The sequence below is a fragment of the Rutilus rutilus genome (genome assembly GCF_951802725.1).
Source record: "Rutilus rutilus genome assembly, chromosome: 14".
In the NCBI taxonomy this organism is placed as follows: Eukaryota; Metazoa; Chordata; class Actinopteri; order Cypriniformes; family Leuciscidae; genus Rutilus; species Rutilus rutilus.
Window position 1 is genome coordinate 8,961,642 of NC_140219.1, and position 25,643 is coordinate 8,987,284.

At 37.5% G+C, this 25,643-nt stretch overlaps 4 protein-coding genes across 9 annotated transcripts in view; 2 read left to right on the plus strand and 2 right to left on the minus strand.

Moving 5' to 3' along the window:
* pdlim7 (PDZ and LIM domain 7) overlaps window positions 1–5,393 on the minus strand; it is a 45,817-nt gene extending 40,424 nt beyond the window's left edge. The window contains exons 1-2 of one of the 5 annotated variants that reach the window (XM_084431229.1): window positions 5,260–5,393; window positions 257–355 (exon numbers count right to left, since the gene is read on the minus strand). In XM_084431229.1, the coding sequence (XP_084287355.1) occupies window positions 257–355; window positions 5,260–5,307 (147 nt within the window). In that variant the 5' untranslated portion in view covers window positions 5,308–5,393. Of the gene's footprint in view, window positions 1–256; window positions 356–1,599; window positions 1,749–2,988; window positions 3,156–5,205; window positions 5,228–5,259 lie in introns of those variants that run through there. The other 4 variants (XM_084431231.1, XM_084431230.1, XM_084431233.1 and 1 more) reach the window with 4 other exon arrangements.
* Window positions 3,795–10,801, plus strand: cltb (clathrin, light chain B). Of its 2 annotated transcripts, XM_084431235.1 has the most exons (6): window positions 3,809–4,244; window positions 5,378–5,427; window positions 5,556–5,673; window positions 6,501–6,612; window positions 7,880–7,933; window positions 9,146–10,801. In XM_084431235.1, exons 1-6 carry the CDS (start codon window positions 4,055–4,057, stop codon window positions 9,315–9,317), a joined length of 696 nt encoding a protein of 231 aa, XP_084287361.1. In that variant the 5' UTR covers window positions 3,809–4,054; the 3' UTR covers window positions 9,318–10,801. The 2 variants fall into 2 exon arrangements, with proteins under 2 accessions (XP_084287360.1, XP_084287361.1); XM_084431234.1 differs by lacking the exon at window positions 7,880–7,933 and having other exon boundaries at window positions 3,795–4,244.
* Window positions 9,846–17,087, minus strand: higd2a (HIG1 hypoxia inducible domain family, member 2A). Its single transcript, XM_084431237.1, has 2 exons — window positions 16,843–17,087; window positions 9,846–11,504 (listed from the first exon to the last, which is right to left on the minus strand). The coding sequence occupies exons 1-2, from the start codon at window positions 17,084–17,086 to the stop codon at window positions 11,338–11,340; spliced, it is 411 nt and encodes a 136-aa protein (XP_084287363.1). The 5' UTR covers window position 17,087; the 3' UTR covers window positions 9,846–11,337.
* Window positions 17,088–17,848: 761 nt separating this feature from the next.
* Window positions 17,849–24,621, plus strand: faf2 (Fas associated factor family member 2). Its single transcript, XM_084429866.1, has 11 exons — window positions 17,849–18,025; window positions 18,884–18,952; window positions 19,058–19,192; window positions 19,479–19,555; window positions 19,661–19,799; window positions 19,960–20,045; window positions 20,141–20,232; window positions 21,788–21,965; window positions 22,117–22,288; window positions 23,525–23,668; window positions 23,895–24,621. The coding sequence occupies exons 1-11, from the start codon at window positions 17,963–17,965 to the stop codon at window positions 24,075–24,077; spliced, it is 1,338 nt and encodes a 445-aa protein (XP_084285992.1). The 5' UTR covers window positions 17,849–17,962; the 3' UTR covers window positions 24,078–24,621.
* Window positions 24,622–25,643: the final 1,022 nt, after the last annotated feature.

A 25,643-nucleotide genomic window follows, 5' to 3' on the forward strand; every position in this document is an offset into this window, starting at 1 on the left:
TTTCTGCACGCACAGAAGGGACCGTAAACTAACACAGAATTGGTGCAAAACCTCATTAGGGGGATGAAAACACCTTGAGTGAGTGATGGATGCATGCTATCTAAATGGAGTCTGCGAAAAACCTTGTTCATTTGTCAAACTGAAATGTTAAAGGGAACAAATGGGATGAATACATCATTAATATACAGCTGACAGCTTAAGCTGATAACAAAACATGTCTATTACCCATCGCTACATCCAAGATGAGGTCACTTACCCTGGACACGGTCAGGGGCATGTTGAAGTCCTTGCCTCCCTGAAGCCGAAAGCCCCAGGGAGCAGGTCCGTTGAGTGTTACAGAATATATATTCATGGCCTGAAAAGAAAACAAACAGAAGAGAGATTATGGTTTCATTCCATCATGTAGTAATAATATTACAAGTGATTCTGAGCGCCTAACAAGGCTATTTACCAAACATTCCAGAGCCACATACGTGAACAGTGTCTGGTATGCTGTTGATGTCTGACTGTGCGTGAATTAAACCCAACAACCAAGAAATCTTGAACAATTATATAGTACAATTTTGAACAATATAACCAAATTTACTCCCATACATAGAGTACACTCTCATAAAGCTATGTATACTAATAGGCCTACACTCTTAAAAAGGTTATTTTGGGAATGTAAAATGGTTATGGCATCACCCTCTTTTAGAACCTTTCAAAAGCTTATATCGTAAATATATTATCGAACAGCTCTTTAAAAAAAGTTGGATATAGAAGTAGCCTATGTCCAACTTTATTCGCATACATAGGCTACAGCATACTCACATAAAGCAATATAATTTAATCGCCCAGCTCTAAGATATTACAATGTCTGTAAAGCTGGTTTAAAACCATGTGTATTGTGAAAAACACTACACACATATAAAAAATAAAAAAAAAATACTTGACAACTAAACAAAAGTATAAATATCAGGTTTTAACAGATTTGGCTTGAGGTTGACAGCACTGAAACCATTTGAAAACCCTTTTATTCCTGTGTGATAAATTGTACACGACAGCGTTCATGGAGACATTTGAGATTCGGCTTATTTAAATTAATTATCAGGTAGGTGACAGAAATAAGCACCTATATATTTCCATTGCGTGGTGAACTGCAAATTACTGGTCAGTGATCCACAATGAAAGTGCACATTATCTACACTCTAGCAAATCCATGAGTGAAAATGCTATATATTATGACAACCCAGCACACTTAAGAAGCTCAGCATAGATTTATAGCACTCAATGGCTGTTTGAATAAAGCATGAGCACATGACACGCTTATGCATGATGATAGCAGATTCATTTAATAACTAGGCTACTGCATATTATTCCTCAAACACTAAATAATCCACGGGTGCCACCTCCAGCAAATCATAGCATCACTGCTGATTATGTTACGGGTTGGTACAACATCAAATAGTAACATGACATAAAACTAAAAGCCAAGGACAAGCCGAGTCCTCAAAATCATGACATTTCCCCCCTCCCTGTGACTTATAGTCTCCAAACTCCAGAGGCTGTCCTATCCCACACAGAGTTTACCTGTTACAATGTGGCACGGCGCACACATACCTTATGCCACGGACCAAACTTGTCACCCAAACCTCCAGAAAACCAAGTGGAAATCTGGCACTGCAAGACAGCCTGACTTTCTCACTGCTGGCAAAGCTCAACTCCCTCCCCTCCTTCTTTGTGACACGGGTTCGCTCCACGTCTCTCTTACTCCACAGGCTATATAAGGAATGTAAAACTACACCAAACTATTTCAGCCCAACACCCACGAGTCACGGAGAGGGGGAAAGAGAGAGGGAGGGAGGGAGTGAGTGAAGGAAGAGAAAACATCTACTACCTCAGATTCTGTGGCTCTAGATGTAACATTTAAACTCATGAACTACCAGAAAAAGACATCAGAAGGCAGGTTGGATGGGTGGGAAGCCAAATGAACATTCCTCTCAATGTGGATAACATATGTTTCATGGTTGCACCCACAGTTGGGTATGTGACAGCAATTTGAGAATGCAACAGCGCTGTGTTTGCCCTGTGGTAAAACTCCAATTGAGAAACCATTATCAATTCTGAATGGTCTTCTCACACTGTGCGAACAACATATGTTTTAGACGGCAAAGCTGTGCCACCCTAAGCAGGTTATGTCAGGCTGAAAACAATTTGAGAGAACAAAACTGCAGCTGTTGTCAAACCCTGTGGCAAAACTGTAATTGAGAGGGCATTGTACGTTCTGAAAGGTCCTCTTTTCTGAGTGCATTTCAATTTTCCACTAACTGCCTCCAATTTCATTCAGTCCTTTGTGATCAAAATGACTTTAAAAATAATATTCATTCATAAGCCTGACATTTCATCCCCCAGGGTGAATTAAAAATGAAATAATGTTTCATAGCTTTAATGTTTTAAAGCTAAAAAAGCACATAACTATGCATAAACGCCGGCAAGCTATCAGGAGTTCATCCTTTCTATCTAATTCTATCAATATTATATAGGGTTCATGTGAGTGCAAGCATAAATCTTGTACTTTGAAAACTGCAAACTATACATGAACTTTGCATCATTTTTTTCTCAATATGTGGAAATAAAACCAATGTCGTTGCCTTCAATCAATGAAACTAAGTGACAACTACACAATCTGCAATTTTTAGCTTTGTAATCATTACAACTAAAGGATCATTTCCTACAAAGAAGAAAACATTTAGCTTTTTAGAGAATCCAGATTAGCTGGCAAGCCACATTATAATGTAAACGAATTGCAATGTTAGGAAAAGTCCCAAAGTATCCTAAAGCTGATGCATAATTTTGCCATCATAACCGTTAACAGCCTTCAGCAGAACTTATACTATGATGAGAGTCTATGTATGTAACCTAGAAACGTAATACAATACACTCTCTTTTAAAGCCCAGTTGCTGCCGGTAAGTTACATCCAAAAAGAAGTTGGGAAGCAGAGCATTTACCTCCTTGTGATCGACAGACATCGCAGCCTTCCGTTTTCTGATATGATGATCTGTTATAAATAGAGATCAAGTAAACTTCACAACTTTCTAGATTTGGGCGTCAGGTCGCGCACAGAAGCCGCAGGTTTTCCCTGTTGGATTTTCTTTTAGTAGGACTTTGATTATACGTCATGCGTCACGTGGTGGCCTGACGCACGAGCTCGGTGGGCGCGCCCCCGTGGCCAGACTCTCTTATGTTCTATATTGAAGTGAAGATGTGTTCAAGTTTGTGTAAATTCATTGAGTCTATTGCCCGCCGGCAGGTTCTCGATTGTTTGTAGAATACAGATTTGATGTTTTGTAAACGTGGGCTCATCTTTCTACTTTATTTTATTTTATTACTTTATTTACCCATACTAATTCATAGTTTATTCAAGTATTTTACCTGTGTATAATACAGAAAACTATGTTCAACATAGGTCAGTCTATACTGTTCTTGACTTTACTACGTTTTCAGGTACTTCATTGAGGTGTAGGAAAATCTCAAGATCATGAAACTTTAGAACTTTATAGGACTGTTCCGGCATAAATACATCCAAATTTCAACCTAGCTTGCTGGAAATTGTCTTCAAGAAAGTCTCAAAAACTCAAAACATGTGCTGCTTAAAAAACCCTGAAAGCTCAGCATTGCAATTCGTCAAGTTTTCCAAATTTGCTAAACAAAAATTATTATTTGTATAACCAAAATCATCATGATGAGTACCTGGCTTGCTGTAGGGTTGAAGCCTGTATTACGTACTCTCTCCAGTAGATGGAGACACAACACCACAATCAACTGTGTGTTCAACATTGTTCCTGTCATTTTTTCACAACACTCCCAACAACCAGAGCTGCGCGTCATTCAACTCATAGCCAACCTGCTGCCATTAAAAAGTAAAAAATTACTTTTTATATACAAATCTGTCTTCGTTTGACCTTCAACAACCACGTTTATTGTTCCTTTCAAACACTACCAACTCGCTCGAAGAACAAAACAGCTGGAGGGTTTTAGTGCAGCTTTACGGAAACCGGTGTTACTTTGTTAAACATGGCTGACGACTTTGGGTTTGTCGCCTCCGACAACGGCGTTCACGCAGAAGAAGACCCGGCCGCGGCGTTTCTGGCCCAGCAGGAGAATGAGATCGCCGTGATCGAGAACGACAGCGCCGGTTTCGGCTTCGGTGCGCTGGAGGACGACGACGGACCTCCGCCCGCGGACACGTACACGTTCATCGGAGGTGTGTGTTTCACGCCGGCCTGTTTGCTTTTGCTTAATCAAATGAATATTCAAGTTTATTTATTTATTTACTGTAAAAACTAATGTAAAAATATACTACAGTATACATAAGTACTAGTGGTACCCTGTTTTTGGACATCTATCGTGGTATTCTTAAAAGTACCGTGCCATACAATACCATGGTACTAAATGAGAGTACCATATCACTTACCAAAAACGTACCATGGTTTTTGACCATCCCTTACTAAATGTACTGAAATTCGTGTACCTTAGTATTTACAGGTAACGTTACTTACTTTCAAGAATCCCATAGTACATGTCCAAAAAAGTATGGTTAGGCTACACCTTATTTTAGGTGTCTTTGTTACACTGTTATTATACATGTAAGTACTGAGTAATATTAAGTAACAACATGTACTTACTATAGGGTTAGGATTAGGGTTTGGTTTAGTTGCATGTATTTGTAGTTACTAACTGTATGTAACATATGATATTACATTATATACCGTACTATAGAAGTACCATGGTATTACCACTGGATACCGCCACTGTACTATAGTACTGTCGCAGTACTTTTTAGTAAAGTATTGCAAATTAATTAAATGAATTATAGCAAAAAACAACCAAGATTACAAAATAATTACACTGTACTTGTTGATTGTTAGAATTAATTGTCATTACAATACATAAATATAGCACAGGTGCTCTAAATCTAATCTACTTCATCATCAACAACCATGAAGACTGATATATAATTGAATGGTTTACTGTTTAACTGAACTAAAAACTAATACCACCAACACAGATTTTCTAGTCAATGTTTTTTAGTAGTCTAGCATCACATCATCAGCTTTAATGCTGGAGTTAAAGTCACACCTGTACCTGTCAGGGTAAGACAAGCAAGCAAACCACTAGAAAAGCACACTAGTAAAAGCAATTGAGTATAATAAAAGAGAACAGACCAGCCCATGCTGACTAGATCCAGAAATTGTGAGAGAGGTATTTTATGTACTCACAGTCCAACGAGGTGTGCTGCATTCCGCTGATGCCTGTAATGTTTCCATGAATCAACACAGTGTAGAAACTGTTGCCTAACAAGTGCTGAAACAAGTTGTTTCTTCTATTTGAGTGCAGGTGATTTTGGAGGAGCACCAGCTACTGCTGTAAACGGAGATATGTTTCAGGTGAGTGTGGTTAATCAACTAATATTGTCACATTAAATGTTCTTGTTTGTTATTATGTATTACAACACAGTTGCCAGTTGTGCCAGGAAAAGACGTTGTTAACATTACATCATCATTTGTAACATTAGGACGCCAACGGCACAACTGATGGCTACTCAGCCATTGCTCAAGTTGACATTCAGAGACAAGAACCTGAAAGTCTGCGCCAATGGAGGGAGGAACAAAAGTCTCGGCTGGAGGAATTAGGTATTGAATTATTTCCTGTAGAATTAGAAGTAACCGTCAATAAGAGTGTGTGTGTGTGTGTGTGTGTGTGTGTGTGTGTGTGTGTGTGTGTGTGTGTGTGTGTGTGTGTGTGTGTGTGTGTGTGTGTGTGTGTGTGTGTGTGTGTTACTAACTGGATAGCCTGCCCAAGTTCAATTAAGACAATTCTTTGGCATGTCATGATATTAGATGCAGGAAATTTAACTTAAGCTTGGTTTAAGTTTATTTAATATATGCTCGGTTTCACAGACAAGCCTTAAGCCTAGTCCCAGACTAAAATGCATGTTTGAGCTGTTTTAATTGAAAGCAACTTGCACTGACATATCTTAAAACAAGTCAGTACCATTGTTTTGCCTCAAGATGCACACCAGTAATGTTTTTTTCTAAGACACGTTACTTAAATGTCCTAATTAAAGGCTTACTCCTGGCTTAATCTAAGCCCTGTCTGTGAAACCAGGCCTTGCAAGCCTTAAAATCAGTTAGTTAATAGTACTTTTGACAAATATGTTTATTCCAGTTTATTCCACATAAGACTGGTCTATTCTTACGGTAGCCAGCATGTTTATATCATATGACCAGCTGAATACTAAACACTTCATCCCTGATCCCCCCAGTTTGTAATACTGGCCAGCAAAACATAGTTAGAAACTTGATAAATAAATGCTTTTATTTAAGCAGCAGATTCATTTTTCAGGGAATTTGTATTTTAAAAACATAAACAGGCAGCCAAACGTATTATTATCTTGCAAACAAAGACAAATGAAATAAGCAGCTTTGTATATGAACTTTCTCTGGTTTCCGACGTGCAGATTCCGCCTCTAAAGCAGCCGAGGCTGTGTGGAGGGACAAGGCCCGGAAAGAACTGGAGGACTGGCATGTACACCAGAATGAACAGATGGAGAAAAATAAAGCCAACAACAAGTATTTCACCCTAACATGCTTTATCGAACTATATGGTTTTGTTAGTGAAAATTAGGATGCACAGTTGTGAACCACCAGTCCATACAAGAAAACACTTGAAATGAAGAATGTCTTATAAAATGATTGCTAGAACTGAGTTTTATTGTCAGTATTATTTTACTTGATTTAAAGACATTTGTTTTCTGAGAATTTTTTATATGAATTATATGTTTTAGAGGAGCTTCCATTTTACTCATACTCAAAAGTAAACGTAATTAATTGTGAGTCTTACTGCTGGCTTTTAATGTCAGCAACCTCTCACACCTCTTAACAGACTTTTGCATGGTATCTGATTCCCTTTGTTTTACTGTAGTTTTGTCATGTGTACAGAGAAGACTGTTCATAAAGGTGTCTGCATGCTTTTTATTATTGCTAGAAATGACATGAACTTTGACTCATGCCAGGGATGGGCAACGTCGGCCCTTGAGTGCCTCTGTCCTGCAGAGTTTAGCTCCAGCCCTAATCAAACACACCTGAACAAGCTAATCAGTGTCTTCAGGATTACTAAGGCTGTGTCTGAAATCGACCCCTATACCCTCATTCAATATTCCATACATTACTCCACTAATATAGTTCACTTGAGAGGGTGTGAATTCAGACACTGAGTGCGCCGGAAGGGCTGCCGCTGTTACATAGTTTGTGCTTGCTGTTTAATAATTACTTGAAATTAGCAAACTGACAGCTCTAGTAGTAAGATGAAAAACTAACATGTGTAAACCATATTTGAACAATTTAATAATCAATTAAAAAGGGATTTATACCTGTATGATATTACATACTGTATGACAGCCTAAGTTGTTTAAAAAAAAAATGTAAGCAGGGTTGGAGCTAAACTCAGCAGTACAGCAGCAATCATATGCCATATTATTAACAGTTATCATTTTTTATTTGCCGTACCATCCTTTTCATTCACGAGAGAAAAACAAAAGCACGTCAATTAAAATAATCATTAAAGGAATATTCCGAAGCTTTAAGAAAATGTAGACATTTGTACTGAGGGGATGATGAAACATTTTCTTTGTTAATGAACAGCAAACCGCACCACATATGCTTTTGATTAATATTAACTTTTATCTTCAGTCTTCTTAGTATCATGAAAAAGGATTTGATGCACTTTAACACTTCTGTTGATGTTCTTCTTATGTATCCCTCTCTCCCTATTTTTCTCTTCTTTTCCTTTATCTTGTTTTCATTTCCTCTTTTGCTTTCCTGCCTGTTTGTGCACTAGGATCGCTGATAAGGCTTTCTACAAACAGCCCAACTCTGATGCCATAGGTTTTGTGTATGTTTAATGCAAATCAGTGAAATAACATAAATGCACAGTTCCTTGCTTGCATCACATAAACAAAGATACGACACTACCGTTCAAAAGTTTGGGGTCATTGAGGATTTGTAATGTTTTTGAAAGAAGTCTCTTCTGCTCACCAAAATACAGAAAAAAACCCTGAAATTATTATTACACATTTAAATAACTGTTTTTTATTTGAATATATTTTAAAATGTAATTTATTCCTGTGATGGCAAAGCTGAATTTTCAGCATAATTACTCCAGTCCTCACTCACAATTATCTTTCAGAAATCATTCTAATATTCTGATTTAGTGCTCAAAAACATTTATTAATATTATCAATGTTGAAAACAGTTGTGCTGCTTAATATTTTTGTGGAACCTGTGATGCATTTCTTTCTGGATTTTTTGATAAATAGTCCTTTTTTTTTTTTTTTTTAAAGCATTTATTTGAAATAGAAATCTTTTGTCCCATTATAAATGTCTCTACTGTCACTTTTGATCAATTTAGTGTGTCCTTGCTGAATACAATTTCTATCATTTCTTTCAAAACTTTCAAAAACAAAATCTTACCTACCCCAAACTTTTGAATGATAATCACATTCATGCTTTGCTTCTCGTTTCATTTAGAGATCTGATTAATTTGTTCAACCAATATTTGACAGATATTCATGTTTTTCTAGTTTTGTTAATAGGTTTAAAAGTTTCCCCTTTCATTCTCAATTGAGAAACAGAAGTTTAGGCAAAACAGCTGGATATACTCATAACAAATATCTTCTGATTGGCTGTGATTGTCACATTGTGTAACTTTCACATTCCATAGACTGTAAAAAAAAATGTCATGGTTCAGACAATGGTTAGGACAGAAAATAATTACTATCGGAGATCGGACATAGAAAATAATGTTGGTCGATCTCTCATTTCTTTTGGCCTCGGTTTCACAGACAGGGCTTAGGCCATAGTTCAATTAGGGCGTTTATGTGGCTTTTATAAAAGTGCCTTAGAAGAAAACATTACTAGTGTGCACCTTGAGACAAAACAATGGCACTGACATATTTTAAGATAAGTCAGTACAAGTTGCTTTCAGATTTCAAATATGTATTTTAGTCTGGGACTAGGCTTAAGCCTTGTCTTTGAAACTGGGGGTTGATGTCGAGGCATGACATGACCTCTGGTGCTCATGATTCTCTCCTGTCTGTTCTTTTAGAGCATCAGAGGAGGCCTTCCTCAAGGAGTGTGATGATGACAGTCCTGGAACAGAATGGGAGAAAGTGGCCCGTCTATGCGACTTCAACCCCAAGACCAGCCGTATGACTAAAGACGTGTCTCGGATGCGCTCCGTTCTTATTTCTCTAAAACAGACGCCTCTGGTTCGCTAACAACTCCCTCTTGTATTTCCTAGGCTTTCTTTTCTTGTTCCCTCTTGCACTCTATTTTAGTGAGGCTGAACACTAAAACAGATTTAAGTTTTTATGTTTTAACGGGGTCATTGAATGTGTACACTTTACTGTATTTAAACTTCCTATTTATGTACCCTGGTGGTTTGCAATGGCAGAAGATTTCAGCTATTCCGTAAGTTAAAAAAAAAAAAAGTCAAGTGTGCCACGAACATTTGTAAACAGGTCAAACGAATTCATGGTTTTTCCCTTAATCCCAATGTCCATGAAAGGCAGCAGTTCTATCTGAATGCCAAAAGTTTTTTTTGGTGCATCTTACAAGTTACTTTGTGATTGTTGTGACATTTGCAGTGCCTACAAACCATTAGACAGCATTAATTCACTGGAACCAAAAGTGTCTTTGTTGCCTTGTTACAATGGAAATAGAAGTATTTGTTTACATTCTATACTTGGATACAGTTTAGTTACCATCTCTCACCCTATGTAGGTTTTTTTTTTTTTTTTTTGTCATTTATCTGTCTTCATAAGTTGAATGCTGTGGTGTAATCAGTATCTGGGTTTGGCATCATCTGCTTTTTTGTATTTCTGTTCACTGCCAAGAGGGACGTTATATTTCTGAGCTTGCTAAGGTTATTGACCCATTATTATTTTCACATTACCACTTTTCAATATTCAAATAATTATTAGTTATGAGCAGTTTTTAATTTCCCATGCATGTTGCTCATAACAGCTTCTTAATTACTTAAATTAACAGAATATTTTTACAAATGAAGAAGAGTTACTGCACAGCAATCCTTCATTGCACTGTGCTCATATAGTGCTTAATATTTTCCACTGTTACTACATACATATGGGACTAATAATACCGAGTTTAAAGCATTGACTTTGTCAAGTGTACAGTTCCTGATTCTCATTCTGCAGCAATGAATCCTGTGCCTAAACCTTTTCTCACTGTGAGACTTACTATCTGTAGGCCTTCATCAGTCGAGTGTCCAAAAGCGCTAGAAATAAAGCGTAGCACAGTGAAATAATGAAGATAGTTGTTCTTTTACAAAAAATGCTGGAAGTGAAATAATACTGCTTTTTACAGTCCAGATGTTGACTTTGTTATCCTGCTTGTTACTTAATGGCAGGTGTATAAATGCTACAGTTTGTTTGTACAAGTTAGGAGGCCTTGTTTCCATTGAAAACTGAATTTTGGTTGGAAATGTATTTGCATATTACAACTAACAAAGGTTAATAGCCAAAGAAAACGATCTGTATGTTTTTTTGACTAAGTGAAGCAATCTAGTAATGATATTAATTTGTAATTTAAAATTGGTTAAATTTCTTTTTTCTCCCTTTTCTAGATCTCTTAGCCCTCACCCTGACTCCAAATAAATGTGTGTGCATCAATGCAGACCATGCAATAATTGTGTATTCAATAACACGTTCAATACATAAATAAAATTAATTCAATAAAAAAACTTCTGAATTCAGACGTTCATTGTAACTTTTCTAAACAAATAAGACTTGCATTTATTACACGTGGAGAGTTTAGATAATATCAAGAATCCCCATTATCTTTGATTACATTACTCTGCAGCTTGACTAGTCTGCATACATATACATAATAGAAAACTGAGGTAAGAAGCAATGTAATGTTTCAAGAAAGGGTCATCAACATGGAAAAACAGGTACTATGCCTGTCAACCAGATACTTTACCCACAAAACAGTGGCTACTGTGACACTCTTTAAATTAAATACTGGGTATTAAATGAGTGTGGCAGTTTGATACACTTCTATAAATAGCGTCACCTGTCGATCTATAATATGAGATCTTACACTGGGCTTATTTTGTTTTTGCTCAGTGGGAAAACTTAAGGTCTGAAGGGTTAAAGAAAATAAAAATGCTAACAATTGGCATTTAATGTTCAGTTCACTCCACATTCATATCACATTTCACCCATCGACCATATAAGGCGCTTGTCAATGTGGTCAAACAGGGTCTCTGTCTTCTCTTCACGGCTTGGGTTTCAATGCTGTCACAGCCACACCCACTATAATAGCAACGACCGTGAAGCCTTGGGCGAAGATACGGGCTCTCATTAGCAGCTGGGACTGTCGGGTCTTGCCCCGTCTGAAGGCGCTGAGGCCATAGATCAATGCTCCGGCTGTTCCCAAACAACCTGAGGAGGAAGACCACAGAAAAATTGAAGCTATTCCATTTGATTGTATATAACATAAAATAAGAATCATTACCATGCAATACACATTTAATGCCAAATGGTTTGATCTTAAAGTTTTTTTTTTTTATTCTATCATCCATTTCTGTTTTCTTTAGCTTGTATTTTGAGTAAGCCCCAGCTGGACAGCTGCGTAGGTCACATTCAAACCCCACAGCTGGAGAGAAGGGTGTGTTTAGTGGAAAATCTACCATGCCCTGGGATTCTCGTTGATGTTTACAACTTCACTCAGCCAGAGATCAACGGATACAAAGAAAATAATGTGATTTCAAGATTTCAAGGATCACTTACTCCCAGCCAAAAGTACTATATACGGTACAATTTGGGGTCCCATTGAAAATGATCAAAGCTTCCACAGAAACATAAAGCAGCAAACTGTTTTCCACACTGATGTTGATAATATGAAATATTTCTCAAGCCCCAAATCAGCATATTATAGGGTCATTCCCTGTCTGTCAACTCAACCAGAGGTCCCCGCTGATTTTTTTTTATTCTGTTCATATTTTTTCAGTAAAAAAACAAACATAAATAGTGATGAAAGCCAAATATTAAATGTCACACAGGTGTATATTTACTGTGTAATCCACTATTTTGTAGAGAGGGGTCCAAATGACAATTTTTGATTTGGAGCCAATTTACAGGGTTGCAAAAATGACTTTAGAAAGATGACAGCATCATTATTTTATTTTTACACAGAGATTGGTTGGTCTATTAGTAAAATATGTTGACTTTAGCAATCTTTGTTTCATTATATGCCAACGGTGACAGTTCAAAAAAGGCAAAAAGCACTTGTGTTTTTTTGCACGCCTGTAACTCAAGAAGAAGGGGCTAGGATTTGACTCGGGTTCGTTTGATTTTGGTTCATTCACACTGCCAGTGATTTGCCGGAATCAGAGAGCGCGTTCACACACAACCCGTGTATGTCCCGGAAAGACACGTGACATCGATGTGACTTGTAATGTCTCAGCAGCGTCTTCAGTTTGCTTATGAGCTGCGATTTCTCTCTCGAGAAACCACGCTTTTATTTTGCATTTATTTCTCTGATTCGATCATAAAATTGCGCATTTCGTACCGTTTCACAGCTGGCGAACGATCCCGGCTTCAGCGTCATCACTACGACACGGCATTATTACGGCTTTTGTTCACACAGTGCGCGTCCCGGGACTGAACACGGCAATGTTACTAGGTCCCCAACCCGGCATCGATCCCGGCTTTAAACCCGGGTCGTGTTTGCGTTCACATAGAAGGCGTTCCGGCAATTTGCCGGCAATTTCCCGGGTTCAATGCGCTGTGTGAAAGGGGCTTGAAAGGGGCTAAGAAGTAATAAAGATATCTGAATATCCTTTAGAATCTGGTTCTTAAACTTTTCTTTTGGTATCTTCATTTTAAAGCCCCTCGATGGTTCAATCCCTGAGATATGGACATGTTAATGTGGCTCCATGATAGGGCTGCACGAATCACGATTAATCGCACTTTACATGTAATCGCACTTAAATCGAGATGGCTTATCGCGATTTTGAAATCGCAAAGGCTGCGATTATTTTTTATGCGCAGTTTGTCATTGATGTACGGCTCTGTAAACGCTTCTCCATCTGAAAGCACTGTGAGTTTGAGTCACTTATAACGTGCATTTGAAAAAGCAACACGCGTCAAACATCTTTCCAAACACAATAATCATTTATGAACCTCGTCTTTACTCCAAACTCACTTCATAACGACAGTTGAGCATCCTTCTGTGAGATGATGTGTCATGTATTTGTAAGTCATGTATTTGTAAGTCATGTTTAATCAAAGCGTTTCAATCTTCTGTTTATTCAGATACAGCGATAGGGATTTCCTGGAATGATGCGCTGTTATTGTACTTCTGCGGCGGGGCATATTTAGCGTGTTTGCGTGAGAGCGCCCTCTGGCGTTCAAATGGGGTAGTATTTACTACCGATCAGCCGCACTCCACTGACAAGCTGCGCAAAAGATAATCGCAGCCTTTGCCAAATCGCGTGCGGTTTTATTGCGATTAATCGTGCAGCCCTACTCCATGAGTAAATTGGTAAATAAATTGTACACATTTGCAGTGGTCAAAAACCAAATGTGGGTCACTTTGAATACAGCTGATAGGTTTTTTTTTTTTTTTTTTTTTTTTAAAGAGGAACATAAGAACAATAATGTAAAAACTAGAAATATATTTTTAAAAAATGTATCAACTCAATTGCATAGATAGAACATACCTGTCTGAGTGCCATAAATATGCTTTTTCTAAAGTTGTCTAAAAGTATTCAAGATATCTTAATATCCTCCTAGATTCTCATTCTTAATTAACTTTTCTTTCGGAATCTTAATTTTTAAAGTCCTATAAAGTTCAGTCCCATAGATATGGGGATCTCAAAGCAGTTCCATGCTCAAATTGTTGAATTTGAACCATTTTCAATGGTCAAGAACCAAATGTAGGTAACTTTTTAAACAGCTGATGATTATTGTGTATACACAAAAGAATGCCTAAAGAACAAATAACACTGAAAATAGAAATGTTTCCATTTATCAAAACAATTGAATACAATACATCTCTCTGAGTCCCAAAAACAAAACAGTTTGTGAAGTTTACATGTCTTTATTTCTATACTAAGATCATTTCTATACTATATAAGTTTACTAATACTTTAATTCAAGTATTAAAGATATTTTAATGTCATTTCTTGAAATGTCGATTCTTGTTCTTATGAAACTTTTCTTTTGGAATCTTAATTTTTAAAACCCTATATGGTTCAATCACAGAGATATTGGGATGCCAATGCGGTAACCAGTTACGATACTGCGTATTTGAACTCTTGGTAGCTTCAGAAGCTATTAAAATGAACAAAATCCCATCTTCCAAATATCCCTAAAACTGATTCAAATATAGTTAATGTGCCTCAACCATTTTCAGTGGATTTTTGGTACTCAGAGAGTTATGTTTAATGCAATTCTTTTGATAGAGGGAGTTTAAATTTCTAGTTTATTCTTCTGACATTCCTCTTTTAATGCAATAAGTATCAGCTGTGTGCTAAGTGAACCACATTTTGTTTTGAACATGGAGCTGCTTTGAGATCCACATATCCATGGGACTGAACTTTATAGGACCTTGAAAATGAAGATTTCAAAAGGAAAGTTTATTAAGAATGAGAATCTATAAGGATTTTAAGATATATTTTACTTTTAGAGTTACAGGCATGACAACGTTGGCTCTCACAGACAGGTATGTTCTATGCAATTGTGTTGATAGAAAAATACGATACACATTTCTAGTTTCAACATTATTTGTTCTTCAGATATTCCTCTTTAAAAGAAAAAAGATGTATGCAAAGTGACCCACATTTGGCTTTTGCCCACTGAAAATGTTTACAATTTACTCATGGAGCCACATTAACATGTCCATATCTCAGGGACTGAACCATCCAGGGGCTTTAAAATGAAGATACCAAAAGAAAAGTTTGTTAAGAACCAGAATCTAAAAGGATATTCAGATATATTTAATACTTCTTGAGTTACAGGCATGCAAACATGTAGCAAAAAAAAAAAAAAAAACACAAGAAGTGCTTTTTGCCATTTTTTTAACTGTCACCGTTGGCATATAATGAAACAAAGATTGCTAAAGTCAACATATTTTACTAATAGACCAACCAATCTCTGTGTAAAAATAAAATAATGGTGCTGTCATCTTTCTAAAGTCATTTTTACACCCCTGTAAATTGGCTTCAAATCTTAGGTGAAAATTGTCATTTTGATAGCCTGGTAATACCAAACTCTGCTACTTCGCTTTGCTTCGTAGACAGAGTCTGGCATGGCATAATTGAAAAGCGTTTTCTTTCTCGCGGGGAGGCGCTTGTCTGAAGTTTAAAATAATTGGTTCCCGTAAGCCAATCACATAACGTTTGGTTATGGCGTGTGTTATGCGCATGCTCAGCCGCATCTAACTTCCACTGTAAAAACATGTAGTATGATGCGAAAACAAAATCATCGAGCGAAATACCGGAGTGAACATGGCTGTGAACGACTTTTGCAGATTATGTGAAGTAAATCTAAGCATCCACGGTACAATCAGTGTCTACGTCACGGCTCTCAGCCCGCCCTCTGTTCGTTGATTGGCCGGCTGTTTTCAGGCCGGAGGAAAACGGAAAGCTATTACGCTGTCTCAGACTGAGTACAGAAGCGAAATGAAATTGAGTGGAAGTAAGAAGACTGACGTAGTCAGGCTATCATTTTGACCCCTCTCTACAAAATAGTGGATTGCAGAGTGAATATGCATCTAAGACATTTAATATTTTGTCTTTTATCACTATTTATGTTTGTCTTTCTATAGAAAAAAATATGAACAAAATAAAACATTTGAGCTGGGGAAGTTTCTGAAATTTGGTTGATTTGACGGAATGATCCTATAAATGATTTCTAAAGGAATAAATTACATTGTAAAATATATTAATATAGCCAAAAGTTATTTTAAATGTAAAAAATATGTAATAATATTACATAAATTAAAACTATATGTTTTATCAAATAAATGCTGTCTTGGTGCACATAAAATACTTTTTTCAGAAACATTAAAAAAATCTTCACAACCCCCTAATGTTGCAACAGTCATTGTTAATACTAGAAAACTTATTTAATTTGGTAGGCTATCTACAAGGTAGCCAACAATTTTTTTTTTTTATATAATAATAACTAAATATATAAGAAATGCATTGTTGTTATTATTATTATTATTATTATTATTAACAAACTTCTCAGAAATTACAAGTAACAGAAAGATACAGAAAACATTCTATTTTATTGTGGTCTCAAACATTCAGCCTTGACCAAGCTTCAACACCAACAAAGCCAACAATGCCCCTGTTTTTGTTTATTGTATTTTATCCTGGTTATCCTTTTATTCTGGCTTTGACACTGCAAAGAATTTGCACAGCAGCACTTCCATAACACAGAAGAGGGAACTAAATTGCTGGTGTTACTTTGACGGGGAGATGAAAGTCAAACTATGAGTGCAAACGTGAAATGTCAGCTGTATGGTAGAACCCCTGTAGTGTGATTCAGAATATGCCATATGATGCCAAAGATCACCTTGAATGCATGACATGAGACGTTCCCATGCTGTGGCATTGCATGTATACATTAAACCCATTCAAAACTCTCTGCATTTTATGTTTAACGGCGTTTAACTGTTGGTAAACAAGATCATATGAAGCTCTATGGTGGTTGTATCATATTATGTATGTTGTGCTGCTTGTGTAAGTCACTGCTTTATGTAACTCACCTATAGGAACGAACGGATTCTCTTTCGTCTTCCTGATGAATTTGTCTTTAAAGTTCTCTTCCCTCGCCCTGGACAGCGGGGTGAATCCCTCAATGACCGGAGGCTGAGACAAATCAAACACGACCGGTGGAGAAGCTGTTTTATTCGGCTGATCTTGGCCAACCGGGGTCGTTGCAGTTGCCATGATTAGACAGGAAGTGGAATAAACACGGCGTTTCCGCCAGCTGTGTATCACATGACACATGTTTTTCAAAAAATGTGCAATATAATATTCCTTAATTATGTTAATATAGTAATTCGTTAAAACAACTAATACAAAACGCTCTTATATCCAAATGTGTTACTGTTTGTTAAATTGCCCGAGTTGTGCGATAAGAAGTGCAATAACAAAGTATTGGGAAAGCAAATTATTCTACGATTTCAACACACCAGAAAAAAGTACATTTTTTGATAATGAAACGTTTAGAAACAAATACTGTTATTGTCTTAAATGGCCAATTAAACGAAGGACATTCAGTTTAAAATCATCAATGATTGTTATCCTGGTGCTGACATTCTATGGAAAAGATTCCGTTTTGAAGTAGAATTTTGTGGATTCTGCTTAGAAGAGCCTGCAATAATTAAAAAAAAAAAATTGTATTATTATTATTATTTTTTGCCCGGTCACATTGCAGTTCTGGCAGGATCTTTACAGCTGGCTAAATATTGGTAGGCCAACTGAAATTCCTTCACTTAAATTATTTAAGGTTTTGGTTTATGGTCTCTCAAAAAAGATGACACTGATGTTATTATTATTACTATGGGTAAATATCATACATAAAAGCAAGTGGAATAACAGTAAACCCTCTTTAACTTGGTTTAAAAATGAATGTAAGAATTATTATTATCTATTTTAAATAGATGAATTATGATTACTAGCTGCACTTAAATAAAAATAAAGAACACTGTTTATTGTGCATTATTCTTGGTGAAAACAATAAAACAAAACATGCGCCACACGACTCCTGCGCAGCAGGTGGCGCAAAAAAGAAAGAGTTGTTTGTGCAACGTTTAACGTATTCGTCATGTCAGCAGCACGCTTTATACGTCATCACGTTTTATTAGGGCTCGGCGAGGTAAGATGGCGGCGCCAGAAGAACAGGAATTATCTCAGGCTCAAACTGAAAAACTCCTCCAGTTTCAGGTACCAATTACTTTGTCTTGTTAACACATATTGATTGAATATTTTATACGCTAAAGCATCAGAAAAATAGTGTTCGTGGTATCTAGCTCAGCCGCTTTAAGTATAAATGACCAGTCAGCGAGCTAACTCCCATTAAGATCGTTAGTTTTTACTCAACCGAGACCAGCTTCAGTGCACCTAATAAATACAGAATTAATCTGAATAATAACCTTTTTATTTGTGTCCACATAAAGATTTTCTCGTGTTTACAAGTGTCTTTTGTTTTAGTTGAAATGGCAGCTGTCAGTAAGGCAGCGAGTCATTTATTGTGTATCAAAACCTAGAGAGCTGCGTAACTTACCTAGACAGTAGATTTGATCAAAGTAAAGTCATCAAGCTAAATGGCCAAAATCTTGTCTAATTTAGCTGCAGTGTTTTTATTTTTATTTATAAATAAACAGAGGGAGAACCGCTAAGTTAGTCGTACGGGTGCGTAACGTTAAATATCAAAAATGCTATCTAGATAACAGACAGCTCGCTAGGTTTCAAGACGCAGTCCTAATCTGCTCCCAGTCTGGCATTACTTAAACTTTTAACCTGCTGAATTTGAGGAAGATTTTATTTGTCTCTTTTTAAACTGGTTGCAAGTTACCATCATTGGAGAAGTTTCCGTTACTTCTTCCACAACTAACGTTACTACTGAGTTCGAGTAATATAAAAGAAATACGCCCTTGAATAGTAGCAGAACATTTGGCACACATTTTTATAAACATGCCAGGCAACTGGATATTTATTTTCTAATTTATTGTGACAATACATTCCAGCTATTTTTTTTTTTAACCTAAAGACTTTTGTTTGCAAATGGCACATATTATTCAGGACCTGACAGGCTTGGAGTCCATGGACCAATGTCGGCGCACATTAGAACAACACAATTGGAACATTGAGGTGAGAGATGGTAAACCAGATGAATTGATCCTGTCATTTTAGTTTTGTTTATCATTTTGTATTAGGAACCATATAGTTATAATTGTGAATCTCTCTTTGTTTCAGGCTGCAGTACAAGACAGACTAAATGAGCAAGAAGGAGTTCCGAGTGTCTTCAACCCGCCACCCGCCAGACCGTTACAGGTCAACACCACAGACCACAGAGTGTATAGCTATATTGTCTCAAGGCCACAGCCCAGAGTAAGATGGTCTATTTCGTTTTTATGTTTTATGTATTTCCTTTCTTCCCAGTGCTCATTACTTTTGTAACAGTGTTTTAAAAAATGACACATGCCAAAAATACATTTGCACAGCTGTGGTAAATATAAAAATGTCAAGTGGTAATATGCTGGTTTCGGCCTGGTGTGACGTACAGTTCAGGGTAATACCCTTTAACACATGAATATTTTGACAAAACAAGATATCGCAACATGATCTCTATAAATATTAAACCAAGTGCTTATATAAACGTTTACTATTTTTACAGGGCTTATTAGGATGGAGTTACTACTTGATAATGCTTCCCTTCAGGTTTACGTATTATACACTTCTGGATGTATTCAGGTATTAAAGCAATTAAACTTTGAAATGTTCACATAGACCTGTATTATATTACACTAATGCTACTAGTCTTTCCACTGATGTTTCTTCCTTTCCTAAATTTGTCAGGTTTGCCCTGAGATTCATTCGGCCAGATCCAAGGGGTCGTGTCACAGATCCTGTTGGAGATGTCATGTCCTTTATTCATAGTTTTGAGGAGAAATATGGTAGATCGCATCCTGTTTTCTACCAGGGAACATATAGTCAGGTATGGTGATGTATAACTGATGTATTTATCTTAACATTCTTTCAAGATTAAGACCATTTAACTTTTCAAATATTGACCCATTAATCAGGCAGACTGAAATGACTTTCATGAAGTAAATCAAAAAGTGTATCAAATTAACTTTTGTTTTTTTTTCTTCTAGGCTCTGAATGATGCCAAGCGAGAACTTCGCTACTTGTTAGTGTATCTTCATGGAGATGATCACCAGGACACAGATGAGTTCTGCCGGTAGGTTTAAAGTTGTGATGTTCATTCATGTGTTACATCTGGTGAGCTTCTGATTTCATAACTAGAGCCCTTGTCTGTCTGTCTGTCTCTCTCAGAGCCACATTATGTTCAGAAGAGGTACTGACCTTCATTAACACAAGGATGCTGTTTTGGGCATGTTCCACCAGCAAGCCGGAGGGTTACCGAGGTAACCAACTTCACTTCCACGTCTCTGATTAATCTTTTTCTGAAAATTGTTATGGTGTCATAAGGGGCTTTCGCACCTGAGGAACCTTTTTAGTTCCTAGAACTATTGGCGGAAGTTCCCAGATTTTGGTGTGTTCGCACCGCAGGAACTAGGAACTAACGATTTTAGTTATTTTGGAGGAACTAATTTAGCTCCTGCTTCAGAGTAGGGTCTAAACCAGCACTATAGGAACTATCTGTGACGTTAGTGTATGCTGATTGGCCGAACGCACGCTAAACACCAAAGCTGTGTAAACACAGATTATAACCTATATATTTATTCCAGAAACTAACTCTACGAAAATGGAAAACAGTGATAGATGGTCCTATGTATTTCTGCTCAGCTAGCAACACTGGACATCAAACACAAGGCAAATGCTAATACCTTTTCATAAACGGTCTACTTTCTATGTATAACAGTTCTATCTAATAACTTATTAGACAGGACTGTTAGACAGATCGTAAACGAATGAACACGGAAAATGCGAGCAGTGTTAGCTCAGGCTCTGGCGTTCTCAGCGCCGTTAAAATAAGTCACAACAACAAGCGCGGCTTATGTCACTTCAGAGTTCCTACTTGCAACCAGAGCCGCTTTCTGACCGGATGAACCTTTTTACAGTTCCTAGAACAATTGGCTAAAGTACCCGGATGTCGGCGTGTTCGCACCGCAGGAACTAGGAACGATTTTAGTTCTAGGAACTCCATTTGGAGGAACTAATTTAGGTCCTACTTCAGAGTAGGGTCTAAACCAGCACTATAGGAACTACCCGTGACGTTAGTGTACGCTGATTGACCGAACGCATGCGGAACACCAGCACCCGCCATTTTTAAAACAGCTATATGTAAACACACAGATTATAGCCTATATATTTACTCCAGAAACTAACTATACAAACATGGAAAACAGTGATAGATGGGTCTCTAAACCTTTATGCTGAAGAGAAAATCCAACGCAACTTTGAGGGGACCAAGCCAAACATGATTATGTTTATCTGCCCAGCTAGCAACACTGGACATCAACCACACGGCATAGGCTAATAACCTTTTTTTTTCATATACTGTCTACTTTCTATAACAGTTCTATCTAATAACATATTAAACAGTACTGTTAGACAGATCGCTAACTAATGAACACAGAGAATGCGAGCATTGTTTGCTCTGGCGTTCTCAGCGCCGCCAAAATAAAGGTCCATCGCGCCGTCAAAATAAAAGTCACTGTGCTTGCGTCACTCCCTTACCCCTCCTACCAGTTCCTATGGCCACTTGGCCAGTGCGAACGCAAACAGCAAAACCAAGTTTGGGGGAGAGTAGTTCTTAGAACTGTTTAGAAGTGGACAGTTCCTAGAACTAAGTTCCTGTAACTACTTGGTCGGAAAGCGGCTCAGGAATATGTTCCTGAGGAACCATTAGTTCACGGGCAACCACTCTGGTGGCTAGTTCCTAGAACTACCCGGTGCGAAAGCCCCTATTATCTCACGAGATGTGGTTTGAGCTTGTTTCCTTTGTTGTGTGTTCAGTCTCTCAGGCCCTGCGTGAGAACACCTATCCCTTCCTGGCTATGATCATGCTGAAGGACCGCAAAATGACAGTTGTTGGGAGACTGGAGGGGCTGATCCAACCTGAGGATCTTATCAACCAGCTGAACTTCATCATGGAGGCAAACCAGACATATCTCATGTCAGAGCAACTAGAGAGGTAAGGTTACGTAGTTGGCTTTCTGAAGAATTTAAAGTCTTGCACCTACACATGACCAACCAGGATATTTAATTGTAACAGATATTATTACCCCCCACACACACACACACACACACACACACACACTGAATTTTCTGTTTTGTAACTACAGGGAGGAGAGGAATCAGACGCAGGTACTGAGGCAACAGCAGGATGAAGCTTACCTGGCGTCCCTCCGTGCAGACCAGGAAAAAGACAGAAAGAAAAGAGAAGAACAAGAGCAGAAACGCCAAGAGGAGGAGAAGGCACGCCAGACCATCCTCGCCGAGGAGAGGAGACTGAGAGTGAGTGATTTGCTATTATATAAAGAAAAATAAATTATTTTAGAAATACATTTGTTGTCAATTGTTTAAATTAAGAAATTATAGGATATACCAAATAATTCAATCTTTCTTTAGGGTGTTTTCACACTAGGTGTGCACCAAGGTTCTATTGACATCAGAGATGTGAACGGTCTTTTCTGAGCTCGGGTGAACTCTGCTCGCAAAAACATACAATGTCTGAATAAAAAAAGATTGTGGGGTACGGTACTACAGTCGCAATCGTACTAAATCACGGAAGTGAACCGCTATTGATGTATGATTCAATAAAACTGTGTTCTCACTCACTTTCCTGACACACTGCAAGCAAAGAATATATACACATCACATTTCTGCTGGACTCCCATGTTCTTTAGAGCATTTCCAGTACATTAGAAGCAGATAGACGCAAGTGCCATTATGTGCTGAAAACAAAACCAAAGGTTCAAAAACCAAAATATAAAGTGAGATAAGCAACGCTATGCATTGTGCTGCCTTCTGCGTTTTTCTTACCGTGCAACAGGGGTAAACAGCTGCTGCTTTGATGTAATTGCACCGCGGTTCAGACCCAAATGACGTAAAAAGCAGCCTTAAATTGATCACGGTAAAATAACTAATCTGTCCATGGTAGGGCTGGGTGTTGATTCAAATTTCACAATTTGATTTGTATTTCAGTTAAATTTGATATAGATTCATTGGGGCTTACAGGTTCACTGTTATAATATTAAAGGTTAAAAGTAACTGATTTGGAGGCTTTTCTGAGGTAAATGTAACATTACATGATATTGTTTACTAGCTGTTTTATTGATGTCTTTCTGCGGTTGAAACACTGATTGACCGATTGTTTACATGTGAGATATGGATTTGGTAAGTTGTACTGTATCTTTCAACATACCTTCTATTGTTATTTCATATTTATTTATTCATGCTGTAACTAGTAGTAAAGAGGAAGATCAAGATGATCACTTCACATGTGCGCCGCAAGATCGATATTGGATTTTCATTGAGAATCGATTTATTTATTTTTCTTTTACCCAGCCCTAGTCCATGGATCAAGTTGCAATTCCAAAAACTTGTGAACAGTTCCGTTTGTCTTTAACCTAAAGAGAAAAGCCTGTGCACAGTCTTTTTCTTTGCACATCATGAATAACTGTTCACGATGACTGTTTAGTCAGTTGACAAATTTCACTTAATGACTTCCTAATGATTGTCTAATGACAGACACTGGAAGAAGAGAAGGAGCGCAAGTCTGAGTGTCTTCCCCCTGAGCCGCCCTCGGACGACCCTGACAGTGTCAAAATAGTGTTCAAATTGCCCAACGACACTCGCGTGGAACGGAGATTCCTCTTCAGCCAGTCTTTGACGGTAAACACCCTTCAGATGCTCTTTTGCATCGCTTATATATACAGTGTTGAGAGCCATAATAGTATGATATCAGCGTCTACAGCATCTGTGGTTGAAGAAAAGGAGAACAGGCTCATGAGACGCTTTTTGAAGTTGATGTTTTCATCAAAAGCTCAGTCTTTTTTGTATTACGTGATACCACCTAATATTTAAAAAGGGCTAAACCGTATTTTTTTCCCCTTTTTAGGTAATACACGACTTCCTGTTTTCATTGAAAGAGACCCCTGAGAAATTCCAAATAGTAACGAATTTCCCACGCCGGGTCCTGCCTTGCCTGCCGACGGAAGAGCAGCCCAATCCCCCCACTCTGAAGGAAGCCGGTCTGAGCCGGTCAGAAGTCCTCTTTGTGCAGGACCTCACAGACGATTGACATTTAGCTAACCCTCTGCTCACGAGTCAAGTCCCGCCTCCCCTCCAGTTTGTTCTTCTGTTCGATGGCCTGGACGAGGGATCACTGAAATAAACCTTTTACTGAATTTAAAAAAAAAAAAATAACCCATCCTTCCCTGCAGTGAAGTTTTGTTCTGTAAAATGAGTGCAAGGTGAACAGCCCTGTAAATATATGACTTAGATATTTAAGGACAAGCCTGGAAGCCACAACAGAGTTATCTTTTTCTTTCCTTTTTTTAATGCAAATCAAAGTCGACCATATAATGTATCTCATCTAACGACCAAAAGAGGGGTTTGTCAGCAAAGGATCCGATGGGCTGCTTGTGGTTCAAGTGAGTTCGGATAAGAAAACTAAAGGCCACATCATTTCCATGTGGCTTTTGTCTGTATAGAGTTTAGTGCAAGTCTGCCCATAGTGTGCCTGTGGTAATTCATAGATGCCTATGTTGCCTGTCGTCCATCTGATGGGTCTGGTCATGTAAAGATGTCATTTTCCAATTCTAAATTAAACATTTTAAAATGTTGTTGTGGTTTGACTAACAATGTTCTGGTTCAAGCTTGTTCAACATTAACGTTGCAGCCTGCTGCACAAACCTGAAGCCATGGTCGATTTTAATATTTTTGTAGGCATGTGGAAATAAAATATGGTGCTGAATAATGGCTTAAAACATTCATTGTACAAGTAATTGGAGAGGTAGTAACTCAGATTACCTTGTTTTATAGCATTAAGTCTGTTTCACTGTGAGTCTGAACTATTAGGGTGAATCTCACAAAGTTGGTCAAAAGATGGGTCACATTTAACCCCCAAATCAAAAAAAAAAAGGAGTCCATTGAGACCATTAAGATTTTCTTTTTGCATTGTGACTGTTTTAATTGTAGACATTTTCTCCATTAATGTCTGTTCTATAGAAGTCATCCACTCAAAAAGGTAGTATAGGTGGTATCTCTTGTGCTGCCTTTATTATGATTTGAATCAACAAATTATGTACAGACTGAAGATTTATATTACTGTATCACAGTAATGATGTGCTCAACATTGAGAATGTAAATTGCAAAAAAAAAAAAAAATCAGGATGAACTGATATTTTAGCCAATACGATAATCAAATTCTTTTCGTGTTATAACCAATAAGTGGTGGTTCTAAATACATACTTAATTTTTTTTTGTATGGTAGAAGTGAATTTAGGCAACATTATAATGATACTATTGTATGTTGATTTTTAAATCTGCTATAGATACACATACTGTTTGAATAAAAAAAAAAGAGATCTATGGGATGCTGGTTAGATAATAGAATGCATAGAGCCGTAACCAATACATTTAAGTCATTACTTGAGTATTAATCAAGAAAGTTTGTGTGTGTGTGAGAGTAACTTTAATAAAGGTAATTTTTCCAAGAATGAACAATCATTTTTATTCACCAGTGCACAGATGCTCTCTTATATTAAAGGGTTAAATCTTTGCAAAAATCTATTGCCGTCCCTAGAAAAAATGGGTGGAAACGATCGCACTGCCTTAAACAAATTGTTCAGCAGGTATTGACCCA

Coding starts and splice junctions, on each gene's coding strand:
- faf2 (XM_084429866.1), top strand. CDS start 17,963: ATGGCGGCGCCAGAAGAACAGGAATTATCTCAGGCTCAAACTGAAAAA. Junction 19,556..19,660: donor ACACTTCTGGATGTATTCAG/GTATTAAAGCAA, acceptor TAAATTTGTCAG/GTTTGCCCTGAGATTCATTC. Junction 22,289..23,524: donor CCGAGGAGAGGAGACTGAGA/GTGAGTGATTTG, acceptor GTCTAATGACAG/ACACTGGAAGAAGAGAAGGA.
- cltb (XM_084431235.1), top strand. CDS start 4,055: ATGGCTGACGACTTTGGGTTTGTCGCCTCCGACAACGGCGTTCACGCA. Junction 5,674..6,500: donor GTCTCGGCTGGAGGAATTAG/GTATTGAATTAT, acceptor TCCGACGTGCAG/ATTCCGCCTCTAAAGCAGCC. Junction 6,613..7,879: donor AAAAATAAAGCCAACAACAA/GTATTTCACCCT, acceptor TTTGTGCACTAG/GATCGCTGATAAGGCTTTCT.
- higd2a (XM_084431237.1), bottom strand. CDS start 17,086: ATGTGTCATGTGATACACAGCTGGCGGAAACGCCGTGTTTATTCCACT. Junction 11,505..16,842: donor GAATCCGTTCGTTCCTATAG/GTGAGTTACATA, acceptor CTTCCTCCTCAG/GTTGTTTGGGAACAGCCGGA.